General features: G+C 30.2%; 2 protein-coding genes across 8 annotated transcripts in view; one reads left to right on the top strand and one right to left on the bottom strand.

Moving 5' to 3' along the window:
- Positions 1-17,792, bottom strand: part of LOC107454073 (partitioning defective 3 homolog) — a 68,012-nt gene extending 50,220 nt beyond the window's left edge. Inside the window, exon 1 of the mRNA XM_043040269.2 lies at positions 17,040-17,792. Within this exon, the coding sequence (XP_042896203.1) occupies positions 17,040-17,159 (120 nt within the window). The 5' untranslated portion in view covers positions 17,160-17,792. The remainder of the gene's footprint in view (positions 1-17,039) is intronic.
- A 110-nt stretch (positions 17,793-17,902) lies between these two features.
- LOC107457352 (zinc finger and SCAN domain-containing protein 31) overlaps positions 17,903-24,008 on the top strand; it is a 19,877-nt gene continuing 13,771 nt past the window's right edge. For 2 of the 7 annotated variants that reach the window (XM_016075521.3, XM_016075497.3), the window contains exons 1-2: positions 18,139-18,376; positions 19,875-19,982. In XM_016075521.3, the coding sequence (XP_015931007.1) occupies positions 19,974-19,982 (9 nt within the window). In that variant the 5' untranslated portion in view covers positions 18,139-18,376; positions 19,875-19,973. Of the gene's footprint in view, positions 18,377-19,874; positions 19,983-24,008 lie in introns of all 7 variants that reach the window. The other 5 variants (XM_016075504.4, XM_071178056.1, XM_071178063.1 and 2 more) reach the window with 5 other exon arrangements.

Raw genomic sequence — 24,008 nt, 5'->3', positions numbered from 1 at the left:
CGGCTTTGACCATACTAGAACTTGGAAATGCTAGCATAAATGGCTGAGCTATTTCGTCAAGTTTTACATATTTTTGCATTATATTTATATTTGTCCAAAATTTGTCTATTGTTAAATTTTTAAAAAACATCTTTGCTTCAAGATCCTAAAATAATTCAGCAAGCTCATCTTGCAGGTCGATGTCCATATTTTCAATTTGAGAATGGCACAATAATCCAATCAAGGATGTCAATATTTTCCAAATCGACAAAGCGCAGTTTAAAATCATCGCTCAATTTTTGAAGATGACCTGTATATGTTTCTAAGTCTTCTTCTTTTACTTCTAACTGTCGCAGATTTGAAAACTATTGATAATCCTTACGTAGCAATGAAGATCTAAATAAATTTAATTTTACTTGGAAACCTAACAGTATTGTTTGAACTTCTATTATTGTTACATCTTTTCCTTTCAGCTTTGTTTGGACATCATTAAATTTTCCAAATAAGTCCGCTAAATAAAAAATACTGTTCTTATTGTTTTGGAGTTCATCACTCAGAACAGGGTTTATTTCCCTGAGAAATTCGATCGTGGAGTCAAATAACTCTACGAGCCTTTGCGAGCATACACCTCTAGACATCCATCTAACTTCGGTGTGCAGAAGTAATTGGTTAAATAACTCGTTGTTTTCCTCACAAAGTTTGGAAAATAATCTTGATTTAAGAGGTTGGGCTTCAGTTTGATTGATACACTTAATACAAAACTGTAAAGCTTTATGTAACTCTGGACTCAGATATTTTGCTACTAAGTTGTTTCTATGCAACACACAATGAATAGTACGTATACCAGGCACTTTTTCTTTGAGAAATGTAGCAAAACCTCGGTAACGCCCTACCATAGCAGGTGCCCCATCTGTGGCTACCGCTATTATATTTTCAAGTGGAATATCATAATATATTTAAATATTATTGAAAATTAAAAATTGTCTCTCCTTTTCCATCAGTTTCAAGATATTTAGCAAATAAAAATTCATCAATGACTTGTCCTTTCATTTAACTGAAATATCTAACGTGCACCATAAGAATAGCAGAAACGCCAAAAACAGATTCATCAAGTTGAAAGAGAACTTGCAATTTTTTAACTCTGAAACTACCGTATTTTCTACTTCTTCAGTCATTTCGTCAATACGCCGTTTTACAGAATTTGCACTTAATGTCAATGATTTTAAAACATTAAAGGAGTCTTTTTTCATTACATTCTCAATGACATCTTTAATTGCAGGTATAGCAATTTCTTCAGCGATTGCGTGTGGTTTCCCCCCCCCTTTACTATATTAAGCGAAATCTTGTACGAAGCTATTGATCCTCCTTCAGTTTCAACTTCAGTAGACTGCTTCATAAAACTACTTATAATTGGTTGACATGTGAATTTTTCTTTAAGTTTTTTGAAAAATTCAAGTTCTTTATTTTTTTTTTATCTGAGTGAACCCTATCAAGATGATCTTTCAATTTTGACGGTTTCATGTAGTCAATTCCGAAAGTTTTTGCGCATAGAAGACACATAGGAATCGTTTAATTTGTTTGTTATAAATGATGTCTGATATTAAGTTAATTCTAAAAAAATTCACACATTATACGCACTCAATTAGGCATGTATGATTTGCGTATTAAGAACTGCTTTTTCTTCCACCCCCAATCGACCCTTCCGATTCGTATCGACCCCCTGGCTCGGATCGACCCCCGCTTTTGTTAAATAGACCCCTGGGGGTCTATATAGACCACTTTGGCGACCTCTGCTCTAAAGTTAACATCATTCTTTGTTATTGTTAATAAATACATTTTTATATTATAACTCATGCAATTCACCCATCTTATATGGATTAACGAAATAAGGATTTACGAATGATCGAATAACGATTGATCTAGAGATCATAGTATTTCACAAATGGCTTCTCTTTTTGACCGGAACATACCATTTGTGAATTAAGTCCGAATAAATGAGTGTCTCATCAAACATCTATTCAGATGAAACTCGCACGGCTTCGAGCAGATTTAACTATCTGATAAAGCAATGCGATTCCGTTTCATGCGAATATTGGTAAACAATATATGCCTCACTGGCAGGATATCGGAAGTGGTCCAGCCAAGAGTCCTCTCCGTCGAATCCTTGCGGAATTAAAATATTGCTTTCCCAGCTAATTCACTTAGGTTAATACATTTTTCGTTCTCTAATTCTTGGTGTTTTCTACACTAGAAGGCGCTGCAAGCTTTTGACTGCCTATACTTCAGGGTTACTGTTTTTGTTTTTAGCGTGTTTTGAAGCCATTTGGCTCACAACGTAATCATTGTGTTTTGACTCTCATGAGTAGTATTTCTTGTATACGTGTATTTGTTACCTGATTTATTATTTGTATATCATCATTTGAAGACCTGACATCTCTAAGGCGAAATCGAAACGAATCGTTATAAGACACTTCTTACCTTGTGATCAATATACCAACTTCGAAATTTAAACCAAGATGATAATTTGTAAAATGAACTTAATCTCGCTGCTCCAACAATATGCTAACTCTTACGCTTGATGGTGCACGGCTTATCAAGAACTAACAGTAATAAAAAGTAAAAAGAGGCCAAATCAAAACTTCCAAAAAATCTAGTTCGTTCTAAATCTAAAAACCATTTCACCTTTTTAACAATACATCTCTAGATAACTAAAACAAATTTTCACTTCAAACTCAACAGAATGACTTAACATCATACGCAATAAAGCAGCTCAGAAATTATATAATTTATTTCTTATATTAAAAGCAAAATTATCTATTTGAAAATATCGCCTCTCAGAATAAGCAGCAGCATACTCTTTAACCGGAAATAGAGTAGGTCAAGAGTTATATTACTGTTGTTTACATTTTATTGGAAACACCACCATTAGTGAGTGCAGACATAATTTTTAAGTTACCTCATTGAAATCGATTGCCCACAGATTTCTGTCAGTTTACACTGATATTAAATTTGCATAAATTCCAAAACCTTATCTTCTTTGAGAGGAAGAATAAATAAACACCTTTGCTTCAGAAATCTAACTTGGCATAAGCAGTCTCTTGTTTCACAGAACACACCGCTTTCCATTTGAAATTTCAAACCCTCCTCCAACCAGATACCAAAGGAGTGGAATAGTATTTATTTCTAGTTTATCTTTTATTGGAAACTAGCTGATTACAAGTTCCTCGTACAGGGTTAATAAAAATAAGAAAGAAAATAATCAATAAATCAGTACTGAACAAAACTGCGAAATCATGCACAAAACGGAATGGCAATTAATAACTGAATGGCAATAAATTTAATTTCATTTATTATTATTTGTTGCCCTTACCAGCGCCTTCATGTTACTAAATTAAGCAAAACACGCTTTTAGTAGTTCATCCCCCCCAAAAAAAAACGATTAACTGTATTCAGGATTCTTTGGAATGTTATAGCTCGAGGTCAATTCTTGATGATCAAAATTTATCAGAATTAAGCGATTTTCCAAGGTACGTATCATTTTCGCAGGTCCGTAAAACACTTCTTTCCACATAACCTAACACTGCACAGTTTTAATACGTACAAAATATATTAATTTTATCTTCATTAGCAAATTTGACATTAAAATTGTACTAATTACCATAGTACCAAAATTAATTAAGCATCATCGGCTGCAATAACAGTACGGCAATTTTTCATGTTCCCCTTGAATGAGAATTACCACCATTTATCCATTACTTTTGCTATTCAGTACATGGCAAACTTTTTATTTGAGTTAGGACCTATTACCAAATCTAATTAAGTATTGACCTCAATAATAATATATCTAATTTTTACTTTTCACCTAAACGAATTAGTACATTTTCCCGGTAATTATCACTACATAGTTTATTTTTTTCCAGTTATAGTAACTATACCAAAAATTGAACATCATTGTCGTCAAAAATAGTAAGGCGTGTTTTTGTTTTTCTTCAAAACGAATTAGAGCCATTTCTTCTAATCATGCCTTTTAGTTAATAATTTATTATTTTATTTTAATTCGTACCTATTACCAAAATTAAGCATCATGAGCATGAAATGTTAACCATATTTTGAGAAATGCATTAAAAAAAAATGCCTTACTATTAATATCAAGTTTCTTAAACGTTTAAGATTTCAGATTTTTGTAAAAGTGACCAATGTTAAAAATGCTACAGCTGACCAAGTAGCAAAATGTCTCACCTTTGCCCTATACACGATGCTCAACGTTGAAACATTTTTCTTTTGTAAGAAAATTCGTTTCACCATGAAATCGGATGTTTGTCCCACGTAACGAATCTAATTTCAATTCCACATCTTTAGTTTATCATTAATTTGTTTTACGTTGGATGATGAATGAAAAGAGAAAAAAGCGTTTCCGTGTGCTCCATAAACAACCCACTGGGTAAGCGAACTGTAAAATAGGTTTCAGACGGGAAGTCCTATATTAACTATGCTGTTCGCGGAATGCTCGACTTTTTCAGAGAATCATTTTATTTGAAATCAATAAATTGCTTAAAATATTAGTGATTTTCTTCTAATCACGCCATTGTTTATAAAATAGATTCAGAACCCCACTTAGAAAAGCTATTTTAAAACTAGAATTTTATAGAAGAAAATCTTTATTATTTAAAAAAAAAAATTCTTAAACATTAACTATAACCCTTTGACCAATACTGTAATATGTACGTAAGAATCGGGGCAATTTTCACAGGAAATTAGAGCGGGCAGGGACGGTTGTGACTATGCAAATGAAAGATTTAGTTCTATATAAAGGATAAAGTCATTACAAATTTCAGTATCTCACATTTAATGTATCGAGAGTATTCGTAGAAGTTTGTACATTTTTTTTCTTCAAAATAACAATTTTCAATGCCCATTAGAAATGTGACCCAACACATAGCATTTTTATTACAGCTGGATAATTAATAACAATTAGTTGGCATAATAGTCAGAGGTAAAAATCATTTTGGCAATACCGATACCTCATTAAAACCATTCAGAATAATCATAACTCCTTATAACAATGAGGTTATAGGTTATCCTTCGCTGTATGTATGCATGTGTACACGTAACGAAGAATTATAAAATAAAATAATAAATTTCTTCAATGAGAAAACGTAAACGTTTTCTTCAGGTCTTACGATGGTAAATGCGATATTCCCAAATAAAGAATAATTATCCTAAGATAAAAATTATTTTTAATAATGCGTCCATATCGCTAATATAAAAATGCAATTGAAAACAAGTTTGAGAAGAAATAGCGCAGAAAACTAACTTACCGACGTATAGTAAAAACCAAAATACCTTAAGAACACATATACTAATCTAACAGTTAACAAAAATTCGGTAAGAAGAAAACAATAAAAAACAGTGCTTTTAGCTTAAATCTTTTATAATAACAGAACTTATATGTTAAATTCGATTATTTGTACAATAACTTTATCTATTCTTTAAAATTAGAACAAACCCGGAATATTTTTTCCTAAATCCTCTAAAAATTAAAACTGGCTTTTATGCACTGAAATCATGTACCACGTACTTGAGTTTCAACGGTATTATAATGTAACATACGGTGGGATAAGTTTTAATAATGTTTTGATCGGGTTCGTCTTTGTTATCTAGAGTTTACTTTTATAAATATAATAGAGTTTACTTTTATAAATATAATTTAAATCTTTTTATAGATAAATAGCAATACATTTCAAACTATATCATTGAATAAAAAACTTTCACAATTGCATATGCTTGATTTAAATTTATTGAAAATAGAAATGTATCATTATTAACTACTGAAAAACAGGCTAAAAATAAAGAAATTACAAATTTTCAAATTTTTTTCATGCTTTATTTATTTATTAATTTTCTTAGGTTACAAGACTCTGCCTGATTTTTACGTCCCCTTAGAATTGCTTCACTCGATCAATGGATAGGTTGTCTCGGTCTAGATTTTTCTTAAATACACAATTGTCCAGAAAAACAACAGCTTTAAGTCTATTTCATCACAAAGATGTAAAATTTATAAGAACCAAAGAAAAGAGTAAGAAAAGCGAGTATAGTAAAAAAAGGTTAAAATTAAAGCAATTGATATAAAAACTTAAGGCTTAATCTAATGTTAACAATTCAAATTTCGCCGAGGCAATTCTTAATCTCTGAGTTTTATTTGTCTAATGTGTAGGTACATTTCTAAATTTCAGCATTCAAACACACAGCAGCTTCACAAGTTCTCGAGTTTAGCACGAAGTTGTAACAAAGGAAAGGTATCATAGTAATAAAGCAGGAGAAAATTAAGGTGCATTTGAAACAATACTTTTAGTCAATGAATCTAAGAAGCGTTATTTTTCTGCGGCAATTCTGCCTGTTCTTCTAGAGTTACGTTATTAATGTCTCTCCTCGTAGTTTATTATACACCATACGAAGATCAGAATATTAATTCTAACAAAATTTAATCTTAAAATATGGAATAATGAATCGCTTCGCTTAACTGCCCTGATTTATGCTTATTCCAATTTGTGAAAAGAAATTTCTTTGATTTTATAACCACACGCGTATAAGCGTTTAATATAACATAGATATTCTTTTAACATACCAAAAATTACCATATTAAGTGCATTTCAAGATTATATTTCAGGCAGAATTTTCATTCCATCATGTTTTTTGCAAAACAATTCGTGATCGCAATGCTTGAGTATTTATTTATTGTATGTCCCCGACCCGCCCATCTATGGGCATACGGGAGAGGCATTAAAAACACAAAATACAAAAAATACAAAATTTACATCAAGTGGATGGATGGCAACAGGGCAACAGGCCATCAGATACAAAATTTACAATACACAAGAAAGATAAAGAACAATGCATAGCGATAAAGTAAGTAAAAACTGGTTGTGTTTTGAGCAAGAGACAGCCGAATCAAAAGATCCTTATATTAGGTCTACAGACCCTTATTATGGCCGTGCCTCGCCGCTATAAGAAGCACCCAAAACATTCACAAGAAATAAAACATTGGCAATACACAGCCAAAAAGGGAAAGTTAAAAATATATAACAACGACAAGTTAAAAGAGCAATAACAAGCCAAAAGGGGTACAAAGTGATCAAGATAGTTAAAACCATGAATCAATAGGGACTCATGAAAATAAAACCAACCAGTGGTAATACAAAAAAGTTACATGCGCTCAAAAGATTTAAAATTTAAAAGTTAAAACCAGCAACAAGTCAGGGCCGGAGAGGTATACAAGTCAAGACTAGCAAGAAGTTAAAACACAAGAGGCGCACAAAGTAAAAGCAAGCGTGCCCGGATGCCGGCCGATGGCTCTACTGGGGGAACGAATGAAGATCTGGAGAGGAGGGCCAGTGAGACTAGACCTGATTAATTTTTAGTAGATCTTCTAGTGTGACCCTAATGATTTCCTTGACGATATTTTTGCAGTCATTACTTGAGAAGATCTGATGCTCAGTTTTATTAGTAAAGATATCCCCTCGGAGTGCCCGGAAGCGTGCACAATCAAAAAGTAGGTGGTGAATGGTTTGTTCTTCCGTGCAATATTGACAGATACCACTTTTGTTGAAAAACCTTTTTTGATACACTCCGAACACTCCGTGGCCAGTAATGAATTGATTTAGGTAAAAGTTTGTAAGTAACCTTTTAGTTGATGGTGTTTTAATGAGATCATAGGTTTGCCTCCCTTTTGGACAGTTCCTCCACTCCTCTGCCCATTTAATAAGGATACTATCCCTCAGTTTACTCTTAACCTGTTTTGGGGTCCTCAGCCCTTGGAGTTCCACCGTGTCTAACCCAATGGCCATCTTGGCTGCTTCGTCAGCTTCTTCGTTGCCCTGGATGCCCACATGCGCCTTAACCCAGTTTAATTTTATATTTTGTCTCCAGAGCAGTTTTGTCGTTTCAATAATGTCTGATGTGGGCTGTGGGTCAGCCAGGGCCTGTAGCGATGAAAGAGAGTCTGAGTAAATAGTTGCCTCTGTAATGTTGTTGTTTTGAAGCCATTGCAGCGCCGATTTGATGGCCAGCAGTTCAGCAATAAAGATGTTAGTGTTATCTTCGACCCTAGTGGAGACCTGATGTGTTTTTACTCCGTTAAAATAGACAACGAATGCAAAAGCAGTTCTGAAGATGTTATCGTTGCCAGTCTCCATCCTAGAGCCGTCGGTGAAAATCTCCAAACCCTGATCTTTTGGGAAATCATACCCCCAGGGCAAGGAGCGATACTTAGATGGGTGCAGTGGGGCTGGAGTATCAAAATTAATATTCTGTGTAGAGCACTCTGGGAAAACATGAACCAAATCATCCGTCCTCCAACCCCATCTCATCCTTTTGATAATAATGTCCTCGAGGATCTTTAGGTGAATTGGGACAATGCCAGCCAGTATCTGTATAGCTTCAGAGCTAACTGTCGAGTACGCCTTGGTAATGGTAAGTAGAGGGATCCTTTGGATTGATTTAAGTTTTTCGTTCATCCTTGTGTTATTTCTGTACCAGACACTGGCTGCATACAAAATAATACGCTCGCTTGCCTGGAGGTAGATTCGTTTAAGTATAAATGGGCTGAGCCCCCAGGTTGCCCTAGCAACTCTCCTTATCCCCTGATTGAATCTTTGGATCTTATCTCTAGTCTCGTTAAGATGGGGGATCCACGTCAAGCCCGGGTCGAGCAGGACTCCCAAGTATTTGAGTGTTCGTGTGTTTTTAATATTACTATTATCGTTTCTGTGCAGCTTAATACAGGGAAGTCTAGCAACCTTTTTATTGTTTTTCGGGAATGTAATTAGTTGTGTCTTTTCACGACTAAATTCAAGTTTATTTTGCTCGGCCCAGGCTGATAAATTGGTAAGGATGTGAGTCACCAGGGCATCAAAATGATAGAAGATCGAGCCACCGACCAGCACGAAGACATCATCCGCGAAAGCAATTAGCCTAAAATCTAAGCAATCAAAGCCAGGGAAGTGTGTAAAATCAATACAGTCACAAAAGTTAAAAATGGTATCGATGACAATGAGCCACAAGACCGGACCCAGGGAAGAGCCCTGTGGCACACCAATATTGATCTGCTTTTCCATGACAAGCTCGCCAGCATCATCATTATGCTCGCCAGCATCAGCAATGCTTGAGTATGTCCTCTAGCGGGGCCTGAAAATATCAGGCATTTATTTACTAAGTTTTCATTTAGTTCTATCATAATCATTGGCAGAGTCGGACGCAATTTTTTTAGTAGCAAATAAGAAGCAAAATTTCCCTAAGGAAGACAGAGGAACTTAAAAATAAGCTAACCAGAACATTAGTAAATCTTTATGAAACAGAACACGCCAAACATTTGAAGAACAGTTTCTCAATAATTTTTACCTTTCTATTATTAACAAGCTTGCAACTGATAACTTCCGATTTCGCTATCGCATGCTGTATTACGTTAAAATACATTTTTTTTTCTGTCTTCAATTCATGACAAATTAAAGTGAAGTCAACATTGCTTAGTTTATTCCAATGAATAAATGTGATTTCAGAACGTGCAGAGCAGTAATAGTTATAGAATAGTATATATTTCTGAATCTATATAATTCGGAAAACAACAATAAAGAATCATCCGAATTACTTGAAATGATATAATTTATGTTGATTATTAATAAATTTTTATTGTTTTCTTGGTAAGTATTTTTTAATTCTGAATGATAAATTTCAACTAGAATTCAGCTATTCTGTCTTTAAGTTACATATTGAAATTCTTGCAATTATAAAATTTTATTGTGTGGTATGTCATCGTAAAGTAATGAAGGGATAATCTATGAATATATTATTTGAGAATAAAGTTTTCAATCGAAGAACATATCATTTTGGAATTCTCCAGATTTATAAATCAGGTAAGTGTTATGATTTTTAAAATAAAAAATTTTACTTGTGAATAATTTTTTTCCTTATTTGATGATAATTTTCTATAGAATCGTTTTCTACGTCCGATTTTAAATAAAAAAAGCATGAAAGTTTTTATTTTACGCTTTTTAGTTTCAAAATAATGATTTTTATTGAAATTCGTTGATATAAATTGTTGTCAAAAAACTTTTTTGCAAAATTAAATTACATGAAATTATGAGCTTAAGTATACTTTTTGCTTATTTTAATGCTTGAAGTAATATGATTCTTAAAACTACGAAATGCAAAGTTTAAATAGGCATTCTATGTTATATCATTAAATTTAGTAAAACGATTTCTCAGGTTTTAGCTCTAATAAGAAGGTTTTAATTCTAATAATCTAATTTTTTTTCTGTTTATTCACAAATATTTCTCGATATGTTTTGGATTTTCCTTCTCTAAAAAAAAAAAAAAAAAAAAAAAAAAAAAAAAAAAAAAAAAAGAGAGATACCATTTTGTTTTCGCTTGCATAAAAAAGAATATCAAACATTTTTCTTTTTTAAATTTAATAAGCCACAATAAAGAAGGAACGTTAGAATGCTACACGCTACATTAAAGACGTCTCCAGAGCAAACTGAATGACTGTTCACATGGAAATCGCAGGAATTCATCTCATACAACAACGCCCCCTATAGTTCGTTGCTATCGCGAATTCATATTCAATAACATCTACATGCCGTAATTTTTTTTTAAAAGAAAAACAGTAATAAATTTTCAGTTTATTTTTAACTAGCATTTTGAAAATTCAAGTGAATTTCTTATATGTCATTTAATTCTTATCTTCAGAACTTTAGTTATTAAGTGCTGCAGTTCATTAAGCACCAAGTGACATAATAATTTTTAAAACTTCGAAAATCCATAGGAATTTTAAGCAAAACTTATTAAAATTCTTTGTAAATTTAAATTAAATAATCAGCCATTTTTTAAAAATCAACAAACCCTAGTTTTGATTTTAAAAAAAACCCTTCAAATTCTAATGTATAAATAACGCTTTTTAACTACATTAAAAACTTATCAAAAAGTAAATTAAAGAGAAAAAAAACGAAAAAAAAAATATATATATTAGCCCAGTCTTTTTTTTAGCGTTTGTGCAAATTCTTGTACAGTGGGACTAATTTTAAAATTTATGAGTCAAATAATTTGAAAATGTCATGAAATTTTTTTTAAATTTAAACCAGAAACCTCAAAAAAAAGCAATAGTATTACAAATATTAACATTTATAAAGGTATATTTTGAAAGGTGTGGGAAATGTTGAGACCACTGAATACAGGATTCGAAATTATTGTTTTGCCTTTGCCAAGTATGTCTTATTTTGACTGAAACAACTGTTTCTTTCTTATACATATTTCTAAAATAAAAATTGTTTTTACACTAGTGACAGTACTACTATACAGAAAAAATTCTAGTAAAATTACTATATTGCATGGTAATAACATTTCTGATAAAAAAAATCTAGAAAATAAAACCAAAACCATTTATTTAATTATTTTTCCACTGATATGGCAAAGGTTTATAGGAAATTCCTAGTTCTCAAAATTATATTTCAGATTGCTACGTACATGTTTAATAGAAAATACATTACCGAAAAATAAATGATACAGAATAAATGGTTTCCATGCAATGCTCTAAAGTATGACAAATTTACCGCTTATAATAAAACCATATATTAACCAGTCTCTCCTTAAAAACCATTTTTTCCTGCTTTTTTTGGAGGGGGGGGGGAGAGAAAAAGATTGGAATCCCCGGATAATGGATATCGAAAACCTATCTGGATATTGAATCTCCGGATAACGAATAGCAACATTTTTTTTTGAAAAATCATTAATAAATATTTTATGTATAAATAAGTTCACTCATTATTGAAAATCAATCAAAACTTAGCTATATTAATGGTATTGGTGGATTAAAGAAGAAGACAATTTAACCATTAAAAATAATTAAGATCAATAAAAAACTAACCATATCCATTAAAAATAATTAAGATCAATAAAATACTGACCATATCCATTAAAAATAATTAAGATCATTAAAAAACTGACTACAGCTATTAAAAAAGTAAAGTTGTGAATTGGAAAAATTAAATAGTCATAATTCTTTTTTTCTTCTCCAGTTGAAAATTCGTAGCAAAAATGATTGAACCACTTCATGAAACAACTATGATATCAGAGCAAGCCGAGTGTGTCAAAGAGTGATTCCATGAATGCAAGATTCAAACTTTATGTGCACAATATATTAAAAATATTGAATCATTTCATTCCGTCCATATAAAAACCATGATAAAAAAAATATAAAAGCATAATGTACTGCAAAGATAATTAATTCATTTGTTACAGATCTGAATTTGTAACAAAATCCTCACTCAGTCAAAATTCATTACAATGTAAAATTGTTCGTTAAAAAAAACAAAAACGAAAGAACACCACCTCTAGATTGAACTATATTTTAAATTTCAGCGGGTTTGGAATTTTTTCCTAATTTTATTTTAATAATTAGAAATTCTAGCTGAAGCCGGCCGGTCATTGCTGATTTTTTTAATATTCTCAAATGATAGGAAATCAAGAGAATTTCTCCCCCTTCTGATGTGATGCATGAAAAAGGGATATTTAGAATATAATTCTGCAGATAAAATTGTTTTTTTACTTCAAAAATGAAAAATCTTTTGCCTTTAGAACTCTATAACGTTCTGCGACAATGTCGTCGTGATTTTACCATGAAGTACTTCAATAAGTTTAGTCATTATTGAAAAATAATCAAAACTTAGCTATATTATTGGTATGAGGTAAAAAGTAAATAACTATAATAGTTATCCATTAGAAACATTTAAAATAAATAAAAAACTTACTAACACAGATTTAAAAAGAATTAAAGCTGTAAAGCTGGAAAAAAAGTGAAATAGTAGTAGTAAAAAAAATTTCTCTTAATTCTTAAAACAAAACCACTACACAAAACTATTTTCCAGAAAAATAGTATCCATAAAACGCTATAAAAATATAACGCTATAAAAATGTCTATCAGAAACGCTTTAAAAATTCTCCACTATCATAAAATCGCCCATATAGACAAAAGACACAAAAGCAAAAGAGAAAAAATAGTTCTTGGTTCTAGAATTTAAATGTTAAAGCTGAACATCTCAGCTTTCCAATCACAGTATTTTCAAGAAAAAGTGAAGTAAAAAGAATGAAGAGTAATAGAAACTCTCTTTTTGCTGTGTTATAATAAAAACGAGGATGAAAACAAAACTTTTTTAAAAAAGAAAAAGTTGGATAGAAGTCAAAACAAAAATCTCTCTTAATTTTGAAAGGATAAATTAAACACAAAAAATTTCAATTTAACTTTTCCACATTGCATATTTCTAGAAGAAAATAACCATAAAAGAAAAACATTCATTAAAAACACTTCTTAAAAAATGTTGTGTCATAATAACACATCATAACAAATGCACATAACAGATAAAAAGAAAAGTTAACAGTAAAAAAAAGTGTTTTTTGTTCTCAAAATACAAAATCACGTTCTTGGTTAGTCTTACTGTAAATGAAAATAAAAGAGTAAAATCTAACAGAAAAACTTCTTAAAACAAAAGATGGCGAAAAAACAACAAAATTCATATAATAATAAAAACAAATAATAATCGTAAAAACAAATATAATAATAATCAACAGCACAAAATCTGAAGTTCAGTATGAAGTAATCTAGTTTAAATTCTTCAAATATTGTTTTGCCATTAATCTTTCTGAACATTGCAAGCTGTATGCAAGTTTTAGAACTTGCAATTCGTGTAAAAACTATTTCTAATAATATATAGTAAAAAACACAATTTTTAGAATATTTTTTAGTAAATCTTATTACTTTTTATTAAATTTATTTATATTCAGAAAAAAAATTACCCAAAAAATACTTTTTTAAAGAAATATTTCACATGAAACAGGGCCAAACATTCAGCCAACCGCATAGCCCGCAGTAGAACCGAATGCTGAATATTCGTTACGTTCCTCAAAATAAACTAAATAAATTTTAAATATACAAAAAGCAAGTATACAATATGGGCAGAAAACAAATAATTATTCATAAATTTCAAAGAGTATATTTAATTATTTATATTAATTTCAAAGAGTTAATTTTTTAATACCAATTATTACTGAAAGAAGAGCATTAGCATAGAATACCATAATTTATAAAATAATTTAATTTAGACAAAGAGTAAAATGAAGGTTGAAAAAAATAAAAGCAAAAGATTCTAATAAGTTTTTTTGCTTTAAATAATGACTGATTTTCTTATTTTTATAGAAAATTTTCTTTATTTCTTTTGACATCTTTATTTTTATGTTAAAAGAGAAAAAGTAAAATTAAAACAGAAATTAGATATTGCCAGATATAACATTTATATTGAAATATTTAAAAATTGTAAAAAACATAATTCAACATTTCAAAAGAGATAGGTTTAACAAATATTATTACATTACATATTGTTTCACATATATTCCAATAATACAAATAAGATATATGAATCTGTTTTTGAAATGTAATTTAAAATTTTTTATTGAAAATAGTTGGTTTTATTCATTTTATTTTAAACTGTTTAATATATATTTGTGAATAACACGAGGTGTTGAAAAATCGAATCTGTGACCATCAATCCAACAATGATTTGCTGTAAATGGCAGTTGGAGTTCCTAATTTTTTTATATATTTTTAACCATATCTGATGGTTGCCCAATACATATATACACACAAAATTTTATAAATGTTAATAAATAATTATGCACTCATTATATCATATATAGTTATTGAAATATTGTCATTTAAAAAGAATTTAATTATTTTTTTAAGTTATTGGGAGTACAAACTAGTTCGGTACGATTTTTTTTATGGTCAAAAATGCGTTTATTTCAGAACAAAATTAATGAACAGATTAATCAAAGTATTGTCCATCGCTGGCTACTACTTTTCCCCACCTCTTAGGCAATTTTCGAATTCCATCGCGAAAAAATTTCTCGCCTTTTGAGGCGTTCCAAGTTAGGAGCTAATTTTTGATTTCTGAGAAAGAAGTGAACCAATGATCTGCTAAATCGTGTTGCATCCGCCGGAACAATCAGTAATCACAAGGAGCAATGTTCGACTTTCTCGACATGAGGTCGAGCATTTTCATGCAGAAGAGTAACTTTGTCATTTCTTTGCTCGTATTCCAGCCGTTTTTATCGTAATGCATGGCTCAAACGAATCAATTGTAGCTTATACCGAATGCCAGTAATAGAATCGCCAGGTTGTAGCAGCTCATAGTATACAACACCATTCTTAAAACATCGAAACCATTCCCTACATGATTTATCAGTTGGAGCATTGTCAATATAAACTTCTACAAGCATTCGATGCGTCTTAGCTGCACTTTTCTTCCAATTAAAACAGAAACATAAAATCTCCCGCAAATGCTGCTTAGTTACCACATAATTTGATATAGTCAACAAATTAAAAAACAGATTTTTTGTATGAAACTCAAAGTGATATAAACTGAATATTATTGACAGATGTCTAACTTCTCTCAAACCACCGAAACCAGCTGTCACTATAAAACATTCATAACAGCCAGAGCTGGGTTTTTAAAACGGACCGAGCTAACTTGTTCTCTTAATAATTCTGCCAGAGAAAAGGAAAATGCCAGTTAGACTGGAAACCTAGTCAGCCCATTGTCGTTTTACCAGATGACAAAAAAGTATTTTGAGACCTTCGGATATTGACAGAAATGGAGAAGCATTTCTGACTTCAGGTTCACAGGTAAGAAAATCTCATTTCCTGCCAGACACTTACTTTTCTTTATATCATGTTTGGCTGTTTAAAATGTTGGGAAAAAAAAATTTAAAAGATAAAAACTTAAGAAAAGGAGAAAAATGTTACAAAGCAGAAAGAATTCTCATTTTCTGACAAAACTTGATTAAAACAAAATTTTGTAAAACTATGCAATCAACAATATTTTAAATATTCTTTTTACTTCTTATTAAAGAATCAAAAAACAATTAATGTAAGTTTATTTCATATTACGTTTTTTTTGTTTTGTTCTTGTATTAGATTCAGAAAGTAGGCCGATTTAACAAGCATTTTTATTTTATTTCCCGAGTCCCACTATACATATTTTTAAGCATTCATAATAGAGTGAAAGACTTAAAATTATTGTGTTACCAAATCTTGATATTTAGATGTGCACCCGTAAGGGAAATCTTTTAAGTTAGTTATACAAATAAATTAAATTAAACATATCATACAAATTAAAGGTTTTAAGAGTAGAATCGGCCGGAAGATTTACATATTAGGATCTACATCGAAATAAAACTTAATTCAATTTCAGAAACTTAAGGGCAGTAGACTGCGTGCGAGAAACTACAAAAAAAATTGTCCCTAAAGGTTACCAACTCAAGGAGTGGCTACGAGCAAGGGCTAGCCTCCCCGGAGCAAACCTCAACGTACATATTTTAAAATTTCAATGTCTTAGTGCAGAAAGATACATCAGAAAGTACAAAATAAGCACAAGGTATTGCTACGTTCAATTGGTCATAATTTTAAAACGAACACCACAATTTATAGAGTTAGACAAAAATACAGCATACAATAGCAAAGACACAATTATTTTGGAGATATTATTTTCTTGACAGTTACGGATAGTTAAAATATTATTAAATGGCACTTATAAATATTTATTCAAAGTTATCATCTTAGATAATAAAAATTGTCATTCAGCAGCCTTTTCTGAAAAAAGAGATGTGCAACTACCCCGAAATAGGGTAACAAATCTCTTTGCACGTTAAATAGACTGCACTTAACCAGCATTAAGGATTCTTTTCCAGAAAAAAACCAACATTATTTGTCCAATTTTTTAATAAAGAAAACCCACTGAAATTCAGGGGATATGCACTTTTGCCAGTATATAACTATATCCCCCAAATTAAATTTTTAATAACAATAATAAGTAGCTAAATTGATAAATCATTGTGACTACCTAATAAGTATGGGATAAATCATCATGAGCTTCACAGTAAAAGTCATAAAAAGGTGGTTAATTATCTATTTTTAGTAGCGTAACAAAATAAAACGAGAAATGTAAAGTCTGCCTTACCTTTCCAGTAGCTTTCTTATATCGTGTTATAGCCAAGTCCATAAGATCTCTGACAAGAATATCACCTTTCCCACATGGAACTATAACACGAACATTACCAAAGTAAACAGTTACTTTCATTTTGTTTTGGTTCTATGAAATGTTTTTGTTGATTTCTGTACAATCATTCAATCAGGAAACTTTATCATAGTTCTTAGCCACTCACAAAACACAACTGAATAAAACATGGAACATATTAAAAAAAAAACTAAGGTAAAATAGTATTAAACTTGAGGAATTGTACATGCATTTATTCAGAAATTGCACGATTCTAAAAATGAAGTACGTTGAACACCAACTAATTTGAATAAAACAGACGATTTAGAGAGTTTGAATAGATACTGCATAGCTTGTATTTATAACTATAAAGCTCTTTTTCTTTTTGTCATCTACAAATACTTCTAGATGTTAACAACTATAATTTCTCACGATATCCGTCAAACTTAATGACAACTTGTGGAATGCGGTTTTTTTGGGGGAGAAAAAAAGTATTTAGGATTGAAGAACAAATATTCATTTCAAACAACTTTTTCGTATTTCATATATGAATATGTGTTAGAATATGGCCAAGACATTGAAAATGTTTGTCTTGTTTTGACATAAAAATAAAATTTATATTTCAAAACTAAGCATAAGACATTTAATCTAATAATTCTCACAGTCACAGCTTGTCACACATTTCTTGTTGTTGTTGTCTTCTTCTTTGAGGAATGCAAGAAAAAAAGGTGCAGAAAAGGTTCATTCTCACTACATGCGATTTAAGCATATCCGATCGCCGTTGAGGAGGAATGCGAACGTGATTGGTGAAATATATTCTTTAGCGATCAGTCAATCTGCAATTCATTTGGAGGTGTATGAATGGCATGCAGCGGGAACTGTCTTACTTATTTGTAAATGTTTTTCAACAGAATTTTTCTCTTCGAACTTTCATTAATGAAAAATGCTTCAACTAAATTGAAAATCACAGTAAATTTTTTTATTCAATTAATGAATTTATTTGAAATTTTTAATTTTTTTTTTTTTAATGTGTGTCAAGTGAGCAAGAAAACAACTTAACGTTACAAAAGAGTAAGTAAAAAAAAAAGAAGAAAAAAAAAAGAAATATTTGTATTTTGTTTACACTAGTTTGTCTTTTTTTGTTGTGTGAATTGCAATAACTATAGTAAAATCAAGGTTAAAATGGATTGTTATTGCAGTAAAGGACAAATTTTGAAAATTAATTGAGTTTGCTGCTTCTTAAAGAAATCCCTTTATACTTATGTTGATTGATTTTTTTTTCATTTGTTCCCTGGTGATAGGTATTTTTTCATTGTGTACTCTAATTGCTTTTAATTTCAAAGCATAACTATTTCTTGCAGCTTATTGACCCTCCCAGAACCCTCTTATTCAAATTATGACACAATTTTAAAAAAATATTGTGAAAAGTAATAGGTTAATTTTTGAATAAGAAACAGAATGAAGACAAGTTTCTGTTTTATTAAAAAAGATTATAATTATTTTTAATGTTGTATTATTTATCTTTATGCAAAAGCCTAATTTAACAATATTAAAAGCACACTTATTCATATTAAAATGATAAGGTATTCACTTTTGTTGTTTAATGAATTGTGGAGCTTTATGAGCTGTAAATCTTTTTCTATTTTCCTTTAATAAGTTAAATCAAATTATATAAAGAGTATCAAATATTTATTAATATATTCAATTATTATGTGTGCAATGGTTTCACCTCTAGAATTTTTGATTTTTCCTAAATTCAAGGTTTTGGACACTTTAAGGCAGTTTTGGACAGTTTAAGACAGAAAACCAACGTGCCCTGTCCAAAATCAGTTTAGGACGTCAAAAACCCCAACCCTACAAATAAGCCAAGTGTGATACTTTAGTTATAAGAGTGATTTAAAGTAGATAGCGAATCGAAATATCATCTACAAGATCAGTCATGTTTATTTAATACATATCTGACTATTTCAACCAAGTAGTTCAATAAAAAATATTTAAGATTAAGTATTGTACTTTATCAATCAGTATTAAATGAAATCAAAATATCAAATGAAATCAAATTTTTTTTGTATATTTCCATATTGTGATCTGTTGTGCCAACTATAATCGCCAAGACACCAAATAGTGACACAAAAACTTGAAATTTTTTAAAAAACAAACATGTAAAGGCTTGTTGGGCAATGGCTATGAGTTAGGAGAGATTTCCGCATCGTGCATTGCTTATGGTCAGTACTTGAGTAATGAATGTCAAATTTGAGGGTATTGGAAGAAAATATTTATTTTTAAATTCTGATTATTTTATATGTTTTAAATATGTTTCATACTTTCCTCTCACTTGTTCTATAAAAACCAAGAACATTGAAATTTCCGAGTTCTTTTTTTAGCAGATCCTTATTTAAAATAATGCATAATAAATCCAGCAATTATTTAATAATAGGAATCTCCTGTTTATATTTAGTGACAGCAGCATGAGCTGAAATTACCATAGTTGATTTAAATTTGTCCCTACAAATTATGTTTCTTCTATTAGTATTACTCTTATTTATTTACATTTATTTTCTAGTATCAAAAATTTTTTATTTTATTTCATATATTTATTAATACTGTATTTATTACTATAGTTTAATTTTAATTACTTAAGTCTGCTTGTGCTCTATTTTTCTTTCCCTGCAATGGAGCTTTAATCTTTTTCGCATCAATTGAATGATTTTTAGTGTATTTGATGCTCTATAATAATGTGTAAGCGGAATTTCTGTATTTGTGGTAAAAATAAGTTTTTAAAATGAATTTCTATTTCAGGAAAAAATTATTCAACTGGACATATGTATTTGCAATATTTGGACAGATTTTCCTGAAGTTTAACTGTTTATAAATTTATGATTGCTTTTAGTTGCTGCTATGTTTGATGTAAGTTTCATTCATAAATCTATTTTTGTTTCCTTTATTGATTTCCTTTACATATTAATAACTATTGTTTAATGTTAATTACTGTTACAGGCTAATTTCAAAATCCACATAGACTTGTATTGTTAGTAGTCAACTATCTCAACTAAATAGAGACTATAACTGATTTATTAAGTAAAAAATAATTCAAAAACGATGATTTTAATTTATTTTTGCTTTGTGATTTCTGTAAAAATGCATATTAGAATAGAGCTAATGCCTAAACCTTACTTGGCAAAATAATTTCTTTGTATTTTCAGCTTTAAAACCTTTTTCTAATAGAATTTCATCACAAAACCATGTATAAAACTTTATAATTTTTATATACGCAAACAATGTGATTATGACATTTTAGCGATGTGTCTCATAGGAATCAAGAATAAAAAAATTATTTTTAAATTTGATATTAACTCTCAATTGAACAATATATTGTATATTCTGGTGTATAAGCTTAATCCCATTGTATTTGAAGATCACTTCTGGTAAGTTGGGTGATGAAAAAACCAAATATGAAAGTACCTAATATCAAAAGCATGAGGAAAAAAATTGTAAAGTATTAATTAAAATGATGATGAAGTAGAATTCTCTGCTGATTGTGATTCATGTGATGACACTGCTAAAGTTATTAAATCAATAACAGATTATGTTCTGTTATTAATACTTTGAAATAGATTGTCTTAACTTTTCTTAATTTTTTTTAAACATAATTTAAAATATTGTTTTTTTAGTTAATTTTTATAATAAGGCAAATGCAAAATTAATTGTATATAACATATTAATAGATTATATGAGATATAAATTGATACAGAATTGTTCATCCCGTGGCAGACACAGCGACATTGTCGCAGAATATTACAGAGTCTTTGCAGAAAGATTTTTCATTTGGGAAGGAAAAATTTTGGTTTTCCTTTCTGAATAATATTGAAAAATGTTTTATTTTTTTCTTGCAGAATTTTTTCCAGAGATGTCTTTCTTGCGCATAGAGGAAATGAATAATCATGATTTTTCTATTCGCATTTGAGGTTTTTTTTAAAAAAAAATCAATATTGACTGGCTTTTCAGCTAGAATTTCAAACTAATAATATAAAATAAAAAAGGCAGAAACAGTGAAAGTTTAAGCGATAGTCCGGTCTAGAAATGATGTTTTTTCTTTAAAGAGCACCATATTTTACTTACACTTTTTTGAATATCTCTTTTTTAAAGAGTCTTATTCGTGCAATTCGAGGTCTATATTTTGGGAGTTACTGCGCGGATTTTACGATTTTTAAATTATGTATGAATTTTATATTATTATCGTTTAATTTATTCATGAATTTTAATTTGCGTGATGATTTACAAAATGCGAAAGAAGAAATAATTATTGTATTTTTCTGCCTACAAAATGCAAAAGTAGTGCCTATAATATTAGAATTTATGAAGTATTACTTTTGTAATTAAAATTTTTTATACATTTTTATTATATACTTTCTTTCATAACCACAATGTTTCTGTTACTTTACATTAATAATTGTCATAATTAAAAGTATCCTAAAGCAAAATATTAGTGCTAGGGAAGTTTGCCGCAGCAAGCCCGAGAAAATTCTGCCACAGAGATTGTTCATAACCAAACATATTTTATGATATATATATATATATTTTTTTAAAAAAAAATAAGACTTTTATATGTAAAGAAAACAAGATGAGAGAATAAGCAAAATTAATTGTATATAATATATTAAAAGTACTTTTTCGAAAGGGTAAATGAATAGATAATTGTTTATCACTATTTCATTGTTTATAATGCATCAATATTTCACAATCAACAAATGTTCAACTTTATTAACAGTGTATAATTCAACCTCTTGATTTTTTTGAAATTTTAAAGTTTGAAAAGTCTACTTATATACCGGTATATATGATACAGGGCTCGAAAAACCGCCCGTCCTCGGCGGTCAAAAATACCCCGCGGACAACAAATTTCTCGAATCCAACGTCCGCGCGGACGGCCATTTCCCCGTTAATGTTCGTGATATATTTTCAATTTTTGTTAACTTACAAGAGTCTAGCTTCTCACTTCTAAAATGACCCTCTAATCTCAAAATACAGCAACATACTGCGCATGGTGGAATTTATTTTTTTTCTGTCTGGGAGTACTGCAGCGGTTGAAAGGGGCTTTTCAGCAATGAACTTACAAAAAAACACATTACTTACTGGTCTTAAACAAGAAGCGTCAACCGCAATTTTGAACATCTACCTAAATGGAAAGCCTCTTTCAGATTTCTGTGCAGAAACCTCTGTAAATTATTGGCTTTATTGTGGAACTGGCAAACATTGTATTTGATTCATTTAAAAAATGCAGTACCATGATAATTGACAGATAACTTGACCTTTGTTATTTAAATTATTTCATTAAAGAAATACTAGGTTTTACTATTAGTAACCTAGTATTTCTTTTATTACTGTATAATGTTATCCTAGTATTTGTAATCCTAGTAACTACTAATTCATTGTGCAATTTATATAAATGTTAGTAATAAATAAGAGAAAATTATATTTTTATTTATTTAGAAGCGACGGGTTAGTTTCAAAAGAGGACTGGTACATTGTTGAACAAGCCGTCCTCGGCGACGGGTAAAATTTCTGATTTTTTTCGAGCCCTGATGTGATATATAGTTTTTTTCCTCCATAACTAATGATAAATGATTTGTGGTATGATAAATGATTTGGTAGACCATATATATCTGCCATGTGTATTTTTATTATAATTATAAATCTATACATGTTATTTGTAACCGTATTGATAAATTTATACAAATATATAAACAGGGTTCCCACGGTCCTTGAGAGTCCTTGAATTTTTTTTTACTAAATTTAGATGCTTGAAAAACGTCTTAGGTCCTTGAAAAACTTGATAGGTCCTTGAATTTGTCCAATACTGCCGGCGGCCCTTTTTATAAAACACCCGCGGATCTTTCTCGTTCTTTCTGTTTTGTTTCCAAGCTCTCTCACGTGGTTTTTAACGCCACCGTAGGGGTGCACAACCTGTGGACCGCTGGCCAAATGCGGCCCTTCGACTATTGAAGTGCGGCCCGCGAGAGCTTCTAAACACAATAAAAAAAATTTTAAAAATGGGAATTTTTAATCGCATTTTTAAGTCATCACGCTTTGACACAATCAATTTTAACAGATTCTTTAGTAAATGTACGTTTAACGCGCTTTCTTTAAGCCGATTTTATGGTAAATATGAATGATTTTTTTAAACAGTTATTTCTACGTGATTTCGAAAATCTCGAATTTTTATTACGATGCGAGTTTTAGATCGCCCATTTAAATAATCACTTTTTGGTGCACTTTATTTGTGACGATTTCATCTTAAATCTAAGTGATTTTTTATCTTTTTTTTGAAATTCTTTTTTTCAACAATATTTTTCGGCAGTTATTGCTATGCGTTCCCACGTATCATAAAAAATTTCAATTATTCTATTACGACATGCAAATTTTAAGTCGTGCATTTGACAAGCTTTATTCGTGCTCAATTCAGCATAAATATAAGTAATTTCCCACCTATTATTTCTATACTTTTCCACATGACTTGGATGATCCCTTTATTTAACTATGATGTTACTAAGATACGTGATTGTTAATCGCACAATTAAATAATCACTTTTTGATACGGTATTTCGGTACAGTTTTATCGTAAAGCCTGGTTATTTTTTCCACAACTAATATGATTTGGTCGAATGTGGGAATGAATTGCGATTTGGTCAAAAAATGAATATTCGGCAAAAAAAGAGAAAAAAAAATCGATTGAGGACAGTACACTTGGGGCCAAATAGCAAAATCTTTTAGCAGCATAGCAACACTGAAACTAACATTTCAATGCTCAGAATAATATTTCCTGGAAAAACATATTCTTAAATTAACTCTAAAAAATAAGGCCAATCAAGAACGTTTTTGAAAATGTCGAAAAGCGAAACAGAGAACATAAAAATCAATCTTAATTTTTGAAAA

Source organism: Parasteatoda tepidariorum, chromosome 1 (assembly GCF_043381705.1).
Source record: "Parasteatoda tepidariorum isolate YZ-2023 chromosome 1, CAS_Ptep_4.0, whole genome shotgun sequence".
In the NCBI taxonomy this organism is placed as follows: Eukaryota; Metazoa; Arthropoda; class Arachnida; order Araneae; family Theridiidae; genus Parasteatoda; species Parasteatoda tepidariorum.
The sequence above is the reverse complement of the archived record's forward strand: the minus strand, read 5'-3'. Positions and strand labels throughout refer to the sequence as shown.